This window comes from Rhizophagus irregularis, chromosome 14, assembly GCF_026210795.1.
Source record: "Rhizophagus irregularis chromosome 14, complete sequence".
NCBI classification, from domain to species: Eukaryota; Fungi; Glomeromycota; class Glomeromycetes; order Glomerales; family Glomeraceae; genus Rhizophagus; species Rhizophagus irregularis.
The window spans coordinates 1,118,382-1,131,937 of NC_089442.1; the positions used below are offsets into that span (position 1 = coordinate 1,118,382).

At 24.9% G+C, this 13,556-nt stretch overlaps 2 protein-coding genes across 2 annotated transcripts; both read left to right on the plus strand.

The window, feature by feature from the left end:
• Positions 1–4,318: 4,318 nt before the first annotated feature.
• OCT59_005933 (uncharacterized protein) lies at positions 4,319–6,016 on the plus strand (the record flags this gene model as incomplete). Its single annotated transcript, XM_025324881.1, has 3 exons — positions 4,319–4,622; positions 4,724–5,119; positions 5,226–6,016. 3 exons carry the CDS (start codon positions 4,319–4,321, stop codon positions 6,014–6,016), a joined length of 1,491 nt encoding a protein of 496 aa, XP_025183881.1.
• Positions 6,017–6,733: 717 nt separating this feature from the next.
• On the plus strand, positions 6,734–8,269 carry OCT59_005934 (uncharacterized protein; the record flags this gene model as incomplete). Its single annotated transcript, XM_025331701.1, has 1 exon — positions 6,734–8,269. The coding sequence occupies one exon, from the start codon at positions 6,734–6,736 to the stop codon at positions 8,267–8,269; it is 1,536 nt and encodes a 511-aa protein (XP_025183880.1).
• Between the last annotated feature and the right edge of the window lie 5,287 nt (positions 8,270–13,556).

Here is a 13,556-nt window from a genome sequence, read left to right on the forward strand (position 1 = left end):
TATAATAATATATTAAAAAAAACATCGGGAAAATGATTTTTCTATAAGATTATATTAGAAAAAACATTTCGCAACTTTTTTTTTGATATTTTATTGAAAAATGTTGCGAAAACATTTTTTCTATAAGATTATATTAGAAAAAAATGTTTTGCAACTTTTTTTTTGATATTTTATTGAAAAACGTTGCAAAAACATTTTTTCTATAAGATTATATTAGAAAAAAACGTTTTTAAAATTATTTTTAAATTAAAACTAATACTAAATTAGCTAAATTAGAATTAAGCAGTATTAAGAAAAATTCGCGAGAATTTCCCTTGATACTGCTTAATTTTTTAAATTAAAACCTAATACTAAATTAGCTAAATTAGAATTAAGCAGTATTAAGAAAAATTCGTGAGAATTTCTCTTGATACTGCTTAATTTTTTAAATTAAAACCTAATACTAAATTAGCTAAATTAGAATTAAGCAGTATTAAGAAAAATTTGCGAGTATTTTCCTTGATACTGCTTAATTTTTTAAATTAAACCTAATACTAAATTAGCTAAATTAGAATTAAGCAGTATTAAGAAAAATTCATGAGAATTTCCCTTAATACTGCCTAATTTTTTAGGTTAAAACCTAATACTAAATTAGCTAAATTATAATTTAAGCAGTATTAAGAAAAATTTGCGAGAATTCTCCTTGATACTGCTTAATTTTTTAAATTAAAACCTAATACTAAATTAGCTAATTAGAATTAAGCTATTAGGTTGTAACATAGATTTTTTCGAATGTCATGATTTTATTGAAATGAACAAGTTCAAAATAAATCATATTTCATATACTTTACATTTTATAGTCCTAACTCCCCTTTAAACAGAACTCTTGTTTTATTGAAAAATATTGCGAAGACGTTTTTTCTATAGAAAAAAACATTTTGCAATGTTTTTTTTTTGATATTTTATTGAAAAACGTTGCAAAATATTTTTTCCTAATATAATGATATAGAAAAAAACGTTTTCACAACGTTTTCCAATAAAATATCAAGAAAAATGTTGCGAAATGTTTTTTCCTAATATAATGTTATAGAAAAAATGTTTCGCAACATTTTTCTTGATATTTTATTGGAAAACGTTGTGAAAACGTTATTTCTATATCATTATATTAGGAAAAAATGTTTGCAACATTTTTCTTGATATTTTATTGCGAAATCGATTTTTCTATAAGATTATATTAGGAAAAAATGTTTTGCAACGTTTTTCTTGATATTTTATTGAAAAACGTTGCGAAAACGTTTTTTCTATAACATTATATTAGGAAAAAATGTTTCGCAACATTTTTTTTGATATTTTATTGAAAAACGTTGCGAAAACGTTTTTTCTATAACATTATATTAGGAAAAAATGTTTCGCAACATTTTTTTTTTATATTTTATTGAAAAATGTTGTGAAAACATTTTTTATATAACATTATATTAGAAAAAAACATTGCGCAACGTTTTTTTTCAATAATTTAATAAAAATCATTTGGGTTAACCTGAAATTTTTTAGGTTTCAGGTCAGGTCAGGTCAAACAGATAATCTGATATAACCTGACCTGACCTGACCTGACTAGAGCACCGCACGGGTCGGGTCAGGTCGGGTAATTTGTCTGACCTGAACCAAAAATTTTTATCAGGTCGGGTCGGGTCGGGTAATTTGTCTGACCTGAACCAAAAATTTTTATCAGGTCGGGTCGGGTCGGGTAACCTGCTCTGACCTGACCTGACCCGTTTGACCTGAAAGTATTCAGGTCATTTCAGGTAACCCGTTTTGACCTGAAAATATTCGGGTCATTTCAGGTGACCGGGTAATCTGATTTATAAAAAAAGAAAAAACGTTGAGAAACATTCTTTTTAAATTAATTGTATATTAAAAAACGTTTTTGCAACGTTTTTTTTTATTTAATAAAATGCTAAAAAATGCCGTTTCGGCATTTTTCCATCAAATAATATGAAAAAATGCCGTTTTGGCGATTTTTTCATAAAAGAAGTGGAAAAAAATGCCGTTTTGGCATTTTTCCATAAGATAATATGAAAAAAGCCGATTTGGCGATTTTTTTCATAAAAGAAGTGAAAAAAAATGCCGTTTTGGCATTTTTTCATTAAATAATATGAAAAAAATGCCGTTTTGGCGATTTTTTTCATAAAAGAAGTGAAAAAAAATGTCGTTTTGGCGATTTTTTTCATAAAAGAAGTGAAAAAAAATGTCGTTTTGGCGATTTTTTTCATAAAAGAAGTGGAAAAAAATGCCGTTTTGGCATTTTTACATAAAATAATATGAAAAACGCCGTTTTGGCGATTTTTTTCATAAAAGAAGTGAAAAAAAATGCCAAAACGGCATTTTTCCATAAGATAATATGAAAAAATTGCCGTTTTGGCGATTTTTTTCATAAAAAAAGTGAAAAAAAAATGCCGTTTTGGCATTTTTACATAAAATAATATGAAAAAACGCCGTTTTGGCGATTTTTTTCATAAAAGAAGTGAAAAAAAATGCCAAAACGGCATTTTTTCATTAAATAATATGAAAAAAATGCCGTTTTGGCGATTTTTTTCATAAAAGAAGTGAAAAAAAATGTCGTTTTGGCGATTTTTTTCATAAAAGAAGTGAAAAAAAATGTCGTTTTGGCGATTTTTTTCATAAAAGAAGTGAAAAAAAATGCCAAAACGGCATTTTTCCATAAGATTATATGAAAAAATTGCCGTTTTGGCGATTTTTTTCATAAAAGAAGTGAAAAAAAAATCCCGTTTTGGCATTTTTACATAAAATAATATGAAAAAACGCCGTTTTGGCGATTATTTTCATAAAAGAAGTGAAAAAAAATGCTAAAACGGCATTTTTCCATAAGATAATATGAAAAAATTGCCGCTTTGGCGATTTTTTTCATAAAAGAAATGAAAAAAAATGCCGTTTCGGCATTTTTCCATAAGATAATATGAAAAAAGCCGCTTTGGCGATTTTTTTCATAAAAGAAGTGAAAAAAAATGCCAAAACGGCATTTTTCCATTAAATAATATGAAAAAATGCCGTTTTGGCGTTTTTTTTTAATAATATTATATGAAAAAATGCTGAACCGTTTTTTCTACAATTTTTTTTATTTTTTTGCAATATTTTATTAAATTTTAATGATCAACAAAAAAATGAAATTATGCAAATATTGAATGATGCAACAATTTAACAGGGAATTTTAGTGGCACAGGAAGAGTTTTTGCGAAAAGTTGGCATTAGAAGTTTTTTTCATTGTCATTGTCATTGACATTGACATTGACATTGACATTGACATTGACATTGTCACTGACATTGACATTGTCATTGACATTGACATAAAGTTATATAAGATTAATCTGAGAGTTTTTTACCAAAAAGGAAATTTTTTTATAAAAAGGGAAATGATTTTCAATTTCAAGGCAATTCAGCAGGTGTTTTAATAACAAATTGAGAAATGATTTCCATAGAAAATCTCGTGACAAAATTTATAATAAATTTAAAAATAAATGATCAACAAAATCGTTACTAGTTTTATAAAAAACGCCCAATAATATCTTTTTATTGTTTTAATATATTCTATACTCCCTGATCCTAACGTGTTTACTTTTATTGACATTATTAAAGGAATTATACCTATGTCACTTTCGGATTTGTTGAATTCTTGGACCACAAAGAAAAATGTTGCTGATGTTTTGATTCAAATGAGACAGTTTATTTTCAATGAAATATTTGAAGAGGTTTGGATTCCACGGTGTTCGCACTTGAAGGAATTTGAACGTTCGTTAGGGTTGACTAAAAAGAAAAAATTAAAGTTTAAAAGCGTTCGTTCATTACCTAATAATAATAGTAGTAATAATAATTTTATTCATTATGATTCTTTAGATAGTATTAGAAATTACATTTATTTTGGCAAAAATATAATAGAATTTTATACTAATCTTACTTCGTAGCGCCATCGTAGATTTTAGTAGTTGATTTATATAATTTTATAGGGTCAATTTTACTTTCTTCTGCAGGGCGGGCTTCAACTTACCAAGTTTCGGCTAGTGTATGGGAGGTAGTGGGTTAATTAAAGAAATGGTTTTTAGGTGTAGTTGGTTATATCTTTAATAGTTTCGTATTTAATTGCCCCACCGTCGAAGTAGATTCTTCTGATAGTTTAGTTCATTTTTTTATTTTACTTTTTCATTTTTGATATGTTTATAAAATTTGTTTTCACTAACTATTACTGTTTAATAAAAATAAAAATAAAAATATATTCTATACTCCCTTTTCAAAATTACTCCCTTTTTTTTTTTCTTCATTTTGCAATATGGCATGCTCAAAAGTATTATTAGGAAATTTACCCGAATTAACAGAAGATATTATTCAATATTTTCGAGATGACATTTCAACATTACATTCATGTATTTTAGTTAATAAATTTTGGTGTCAAATTACGATTCCATTATTATGGAAAGATCCATTTTCAATGAAAAATCCTAAAAATCTTCATTTTATTGAAATTTATTTACAAAAAATAAATGAGAAAGACAAAGAACAATTAAATAGATGTGGAATTAATAATAATGTATTTCCTTCAAAAACATTATTTAATTATTCCTATTTTATTAAATGTATAAATACAAGAAACATATATTCCATTATTAAAAAATGGATTAATGTTAACAAACGTTTACTTGTTCAAAAGGACGTATTTTTTATTTATTAATTAAAGTATTTATTGAAAATGAAGTTAAATTAAAAACTTTTGAAATTGAAATTTCTTATAATTACCTTATGAATAAAAGAAATTTTAATAAGATTTTTAGATTAATCTTACAAAATCCAAAATTCATTAGTAATATAAAAAATTTGAAACTTCATTTTGATAAAGAAATTGTAAAATATAAATTTGATTATAATTTTTTAAAATGTTTTTATCATCATTGTAATTTAATTTCATCACTTCATATTAGATTTTCAGAATATGAAAGTTTTAGAAATAACCATATTACAATTGAAAACCAATTATCACAAATTATTAATTCACAAAAAAATCTTGAAAAAATTATTTTTAAACTTGATAATTCTACAAGTACAAATAATAATATATCATTATATAACATCATAGGTGATTCTAATAGTCTCAAAACCTTTAAAGATAATTATATTTTATGGAATCGATTTTAGGAATATATTATATATAAAAAAGGCATTTGAACAATTAAATGTTTTAGAATCTATTCATATACTTGAGTGTCTTATTTTTAATTCTAATTTTATTCAACAAATCATTGATCTTAACAAATTTAAATTAACATCTTTATTTATAAGGGATGAAACTACGAGGGACAAAAATTTACAAATTGAATTAATGCAATTATTATTTCAAAAATTTGGGGAATATTTAGAAAATATTGGATTTGGCTCATATGTAGATGATGTACTAAAATATAGAGCATTAGAATTTATTAATAATTATTGTAAGAAAATTAAATTTTTTGATACATGCAGTATATCTAGTGTTAAGAAAGTTCATATTGCATTAGATTCAGTCGGACAAAACCTTAATTATTTTTCCATATATATTTTTTATAATCATGATGAAAATTATAAACTTACAATGGAAATGATTTTAAGATTAGCACATGTACTTCCTTGTAAGTTAGAATATTTGAATTTAAGTTTTACTGGTACTCCGATTAGAAAAAATATTTGGGAAGTATTTTTTAAAAGTTTAGGACATATTTTTATTAAGAAATTATTATTCAGAATTAATAATTTATTTGATCATATTTTACCATATATAAAAGAATATATTATGAAAGAAAAAAGGGTTGAATATTTAGCTATTGAAGCACATATAGAAATCCAAGTAGGAAGTGGCACATATAATATATATCGGCATAATAAAGAGTTGTTTACTATGACAGATGAATTGAAGGAATTTGAATCATATAATATTAAAGTTAGGGAATATAGTGATTTATGTATTAGAGCCTATGAATTTATAGATGAGATGTATTAGCAGGGATATATATAATGTATATTCATAAATGAATTTATATTTACTGTATATCTATTAATGGAATTTATTATAAGTAATATTATTCATTTTTTATAGTAAACTTAAAACAGAATAAAATAAATATTATTGGATTTTTAAAAAAACACTATTTTTATGTGATTATTTTTTTGCGCTTATAAAATAATCTAAATTTTCAACACTGTGACGACTAGAAATCTGAAAAAGAATGAATATCATAATTAAATAAACAACACAAAAAAAGAAATAGAAAATTGTAAAAGTGTATGATATAATTATTTTTTAAAAGAATAAATTACCAACAGATATCCTGATAGAGCAATCTTTATCCGAATAAAATTATCAAGTTTGCCATATTATCTGGATAAAAAAGCCTAGGAAATTCCACTTTCAATTCCTACCTGGAATTATAGTTTTATCAAAATTTTACTTATATAGTGATTTAAAACAAAATTAAATGGATATAAAATTATTCAGTCTTAATCGATTGTAGTTACACGCATTGTCACTAAGTTTTATAATGACTTATGCAATAATTTGCTATAATTAATGCTCATTAGTTAAAGCTGCGCATAATTATCTAAACACATTACACACTATTAATCAGAATGAATTGTATGAATTGTGCGACATCAGAATCATATATAATATACCCAGCTCGACATAATAATAAAATTGATACTTTCCTTCAATTACAACATGTCGTGTTCAAAAATATTTTTAGGAGATTTACCTGAATTAACTTATGAAATTATAAAATATTTTCAGAATGATTATTCAACTTTATATTCATGCATTTTAGTTAACAGATTATGGTGTCGTTTAGCAATTCCATTATTATGGGAAAATCCATTTTCAATTCGTACCGGAAACTATGATTTTATTGAAATTTACTTATATAATAATTTAAATAATGATTTAAAATTATATGAATATAAAACTATTAATAATTCATTATTACCTACGAATACACTGTTCAATTATCCTAGTTTTTTAAAATATTTGAATACATATAAGTTATACACTTCTGTTGATAAGTGGTTTTGTTCTGCTATTAGGAATTCAAAATTCGGAATTGGAACAGATCGATATGATCATGTTAAGAGATTAGTTCATATGTCACTATTTAAAATTTTTATTGAAAGTGAAGTAAATTTACATACTCTTGAAATTGAGGCCTTAAGTATTTATGACAAAGCAAGTTTTAATGAAATTCTTGAGTTAATATTGCAAAATCAAAATTTTATTCACAATATTGGAAACATGAAACTTTATACCAGATTTGTTGAAGACAATATATATAATAACCATGTATTACAAATGATTCATTTACATCAAAATCTTAAGAAAATTTTTATATATAGAAATTATTTATCTTTATATCAATCATTATTATTATCAAAAGATTATAATTGTTCAAATACCTTAAATACAATTATTTTCTATTACATCAATTTTAGAAAAATAATCAATCTTGATGAAATATTTGAACAATTAAATGTTTTAGAATCTGTTCATATTGTCTATTGTTATTCCTTGAATAATAGTTTTATTCAACAAATTAATAATTTAACCAAACCATTTAAATTAAAATCTTTAATTTTATGTGGGATACTACAAATTGAATCATTGCAACAATTATTACTAAAATCTGGTGATTATTTAGAAAATTTCGGCGGGAGTGGAATTTGTTATAATTATTGTGATTTATTACAATTAACAAAATATTGTAACAATATCAATTTACTTTATCTTAATGGACATGAAAGTGAGATTACTATTCTTCAAAAAATCAATTTAATTGAAAGTATTAAACAAAGTCTCAATTATCTTATAATCAATATATGTGAAGATTCAGCAATTTATAGTTCAATCATATTAGAAAATCTAGGACAAATTCTTCCTTCTAAATTGGATTATGTAAATTTGAGTTTCATCATTAAAGATAGTTATTTTAGAGTATTCTTAGAAAATTCTCAGTATATTTTTATTAATAAATTTTTAATAAAATTAAAAAGGGGTAGTGATGATATTTTACATTACATAAAGGAATATATTATGAAGGAAAAAAGAGTCAAGTATTTGGCTATTCAGGATAATAATAAGAGGGAATTGTTGTATTTGAAAGATGAAGTGAAGGAATTCGAGTTACATAATATTATAGTCCGAAGACATAGTGATTTAGTAATTGACTTTGATGACTTAATATGGAATATTGAAAAGAAAGATATTTGATTAATTATATTAAATATAGATGAATAATCATAAATAATATTTGTAAAATTTTTACAACTGATTGATTAAAGTTACTTTAAAACTTTGCTTTTCTAAAACAAATTATTTATTTATTTATTATAGTTATTTTTTTTGTTCATGATTAAAACTTAGAGATGAGTTACCGCAGCTTGATTTTTAAATAATTTTAATCTTACATAAATGACATAATTAAATAAAAATTAAAAATGTTTAATGTTTAATTCTATAAATTAAAATGTTTAAATAATTAAATTAGAATAAATAATAAATTTATTTTATAACTAGCTGTAGTTTGTTGCGTTGCAACAGTATTAAATGAGTTTAAGTCAATATAACAATAAATTTTTTGTTTTATATACATAAACTAATATTAACATGTTTTTTTTATTTTTAGGTAAAAAATATATACTTTATTCTAACTAAAAAAGATCATACAAAGCATATTTATTCAATAAAAAAATATTCTAAAAAAAATAAGGAAGATCTAAGCCTGCCTAAAGACGAAATAAATAATAACGATAATATAAATAAAAAATATAGTTTAGATTATTATAAAGAGAAAGATCCGGTCAAAAAAAAAGGATCAAAAAAAAAATATTAAAAAAAAAATGATCCGGTTTAAAAAAAAGAGACAGAAAAAAAAGATACAGTTTAAGAAAAGAGAGAAAAAAGATTTTAAAATCAACGCGATCTGCTGCGGTTGATCATCCTGAATGGCCGAAAATGAAACATGATTGGTAAAGTGTTACATACTTGGGAATGTATTAATTGCTACTGACGTGATAAAATCTAACCATTCACCCATTAACTATATAGGACAAACTTTTTGTTATAGCCAAATTAAGCAAATTTCTCATTATTGCTTTATTAGATTTATCAAAATTTCTTCAGAAATGTAAGATGACACAACAATTATTAAACTTATGAACTAGTATTTCTATTGCTTGTGCAATTAAATTCTTTTACGAATAACGTCTACTAACGCTACTAACCAATTATAATAAATAAAACCTGCTGTTAAAAAGAACTAAATTCCAGTTTAATTATGATAAAATTTTTATTTTTTTAATTAAAATTCATCTAAGGATTTTGTACAAGAATAAATTTGCTTTTTTCATCATGCTGGTATTTTTTTATTAAGCTATAAATAAACTACCATTGCATAATTATTATTGATATTTTTGACGTTGTTTAATCAATAGTTTATTGTATTTATAAGATGATCATTGGCGGCTGTAGAATAAATAACTAATATGTAAATTCCCCGATAAATAGCTTTATAATAAATCAGACTGCATACTTATTAAATAATCAGACACTTGGCAAAATTTCGATGCTGAGACATTTTCAGTGACTTAATACATTTTTTTTCTTGATTGTCCAAAAATATAAAATTATTCTCTCCGTGAAATATTATTTATATTGTTATGATATAGTCTATCAATTCATTATATCCTTTTTCATTGCAATTGTGTGATAAACATCATATGTATTTTCTTTGGCACATTTAACAAATATTAAGAAAAGAAGTATTTTGATATTTTTCTACCTTTATTAAATTTTGGTGCATTTTTTTTACCTTTATAATAAAAGTGCATTTTTTATTATACTTTCATTTACATTTTAGTGATAAAATAAAAGATTATTTTTTATTTAATTTATGTTAATATTAAGTTAATAAAAATACATTTATTTTATTTTATTAAAATAAAAAATAATGGTTAACTTTGACGGGTATTGGATAATCTGTTAAAATTGTCCTGCTGATCCAAATTTTTTTTTTTAGCAAAAATTATTTTTTTATGTATGGCAAGCCGAGCTGGACTAAACTATCAGGCATTGGACGGGTGAAAAATCAAGCATGGATTGACAAAATGTTACACCATGCCTGACATTTTACCTGTTCATGCTTGATTTTCATCTGTCCCGTGCTTGATATTTATCTGTATGTGCTTGATATTTTTATCTGTTCATGCTTGATGTTTATCTATCACGTGCTTGATATTTTTATCTGTTCATGCTTGATGTTTATCTGTACGTGCTTGATGTTTTACCTGTACGTGCTTGATGTTTTATCTGTATGTGTTTGATGTTTATCTGTACGTGCTTGATAATTATCTGTACGTGCTTGATGGTTTTATCTGTACGTGCTTGATGGTTTTATCCGACCATGCTTGTCATTTTTATCCGTCCGTGCTTTATTTTTTTATCCGTCTGTGCTTGATATTTTTGTCCGTATGTGCTTGATGTTTTTGTCCAACTGTGTTTGATTTAATCCAACTATACTCGATAATTTTATCTTTATCAAAAATTAGTTTCTTTGTCAGCACAGGGTTGATATTTTGTCGGTCACATGTTTTTAAGTTTAGCGTAGTTTTAAAAAAAATTTTTTTTTTTTATTGGCTTTTTTTTATAAACAAATTTTGTAGGGAATTTTTATTTTTAATATAGGCAAAGGCTTTGTTCGGTAGAATTTCTTTGGGAATTTTTTAATAAGATTTTTTTTGATAAAAAATTTCGTTAGAAATTTTTTTTCACATTTCTGAGTTTTTTTTTTGATGATTATTTCGTTAAAAACTTTTATTTGATAGAAATTTTATTGGAGAATTTTTTTTTAATAAGATTTTTTTTTTTTGACATATACTTAATTTGTTGGAACAATTTTTTTTAACAAGGAGAGATTTTTTTTTTTGATAGAGAATTAATTGAGAATTTTTTTTTTTTGTAGAAAATTATTTGAAGAATTTTTTTAATAGGGAAGATTTTTTTTTTAATAGATAATTTCGTTACTAGAAAATTTTTTTAACTAGTGAGATTTTTTTTTGATAGAGAATTTTGTTAAGAATTTTTTTTTAATAGGAGGGAGTTTTCCTTGATAAAGAATTCTTTTGGGAATTTTTTTTAATAGGTGAAAGTATTTTTGACGGAGAATTTTATTAGAGAATTTTTTTTTTTTGTTGATAGAAATTTCATCATAAAATTTTCTTTTTAATAGGTAAGATATTTTTTTTTTTGATAGTTAATAATTTTTTTAACAGGAGATTTTTTTTTTTGATAGAAAATTTTGGTAAAGAATTTTTTTTTTGGAATTTTTTTTTAATAGGAGGGAAGTTTTTTTTTTGATAGAAATTCTTTTGAGAACTTTTTTTAATAGGTAAGAATCTTTGAATTTTTTTTTAATAGGGAAAATGTATTTTTTGATGGAAGATTTTCGTTAGAAAATTTTCTTAATCAGGGATATTTTTTTTGATTGAGAATTTCATTAGAGAATTGTTGGTTGAAAAGTCTTTTTATATTTTTGATGGAGAATTTTGTTAGAAGTCTCAATAGAAAATTTTATTGAAAATAGTTTTTTTTTAATAAGGGTATCGAGAATTTTGGCTTGAAATTTTTTTTTTAATAAAGAATTTCATTAGAGATCTTTTTTTATAAAATTAAAAAAAATACTAAATTACATTAATAAGATTAAGATAAAATTAAAAAAAACTATGATAGAATCCTAAGTAGCATAGTAAATTAAGCAAATTTTATATACTAGTAAAGCTCTGCATGAGCTGACATAAATTAAAAAGTTAATAATGTTAACTTTAAGAAAAGTATATAGCAGAAATTTGTTTGAAGTGTTTTTTCTTTTTATCATTAATTGGAAACATTTTTGAAAATCTACTATTTTAAATACTTTTAATTAGGGATGGCAACGGTCACGGTCATTAACCGGTTATGACCGGTCATGACCGTGACCGATATCGGTCGGTCAAAGACCTCTGACCGACCATTTGACCGACCGGTCTGACCGACCGGTTAACCGACCGTTTGACCGACTGTTTGACCGATCCTGAAAACGTTTGCGAAACGTAATTTAATAAAAAAAATGTTTCGCAAACGTTTTTTTAATTATTTTAATAGAAAACGTTGCGAAAACATTTTTTATTAAGTATTTCAATTAAATTACGTTTCGCAAACATTTTCAGGATTGGTTAACCAGTTGGTCAAACGGTCAGTTAACCGGTCGGTCAGACCGGTCGGTCAAACGGTCGGTCGGTCGGTCAAAGGTTCTTGACCGGTTATGACCGACCGATGACTGACCATGACCGACCGTTGCCATCCCTACTTTTAATATATATAAATTAAAATTGTGATTGCCTGGGTTTTTTTCTAATTTTTGATCGGTTATTATTAAAAAGATATTTTTTAAAAAAAATTTTTTGCAAACATATTTATTCAAAATAATCTTATTTAATGAAATTTTATTTACAAATATTAAAATTTAAGTCACATTACGATTTTAAAGAAAAAAATCACCATATTTATTTTTATTGAAGTGTACAAATAAAAGAAACAATAACAATAAATAAAAAAGATAAGTAAATTACAATGATCAAGGAAAAAGATGCTAATAAAAAAATAAAAATAAGAATGGAGTAATGGAAAGTAATAGAAGATGAAAGGGAGTAAAAAAGAGTAATGAGAAGTGATAGGAAACAAAAAGGAGAAATAGGACATGATGAGAGACGAAAATGAGTGATGAGAGACAAAAAGAAGTGATTGGAGACAAAGAGGAGTAATGGGTGACAAAGAGGAGTGATGGGAGATAAAAAAAAGAAGTGATGGGAAGATTAAGAGGAGTGATGGGAGACAAAAGGAAGTGATGAAAGACGAAGAGGAGTGATGGGAGACGAAAAGGAGTGATGGGAGACGAAAAGAAGTGATGGGAGACAAAGAGGAGTGATGGGTGACGAAGAGGAGTGACGGGAGATAAAAAGGAGTGATGGGAGACGAAAAGAAGTGATGGGAGACGAAAAGAAGTGATGGGAGACGAAAAGAAGTGATGGGAAGATTAAGAGGAGTGATGGGAAACGAAAAGGAGTGATAGGAGATGAAAAGAAGTGATGGGAAGATTAAGAGGAGTGATAGGAGACGAAAGGGAGCGATGGGAGATGAAAAAGAGTGATGGGAGACGAAAAGGAGTGATAGGAGACGAAGAGGCGTGATGGGAGACGAAAAGGAGCGATAGAAGATTAAAAGAAGTGATGAGAAGATGAAGAGGAGTAAAAATTTATTAAAATTGTAAAATTTAATAAAAAATTTCCGATAAATTTTCAATCAATTTTTTATAAAAAAAAAGATTCCAAATGAAATTCTTTATTAAAAAAAAATTTCAAGCCAAAATTCTCGATACCCTTATTAAAAAAAAACTATTTTCAATAAAATTTTCTATTGAGACTTCTAACAAAATTCTCCATCAAAAATATAAAAAGACTTTTCA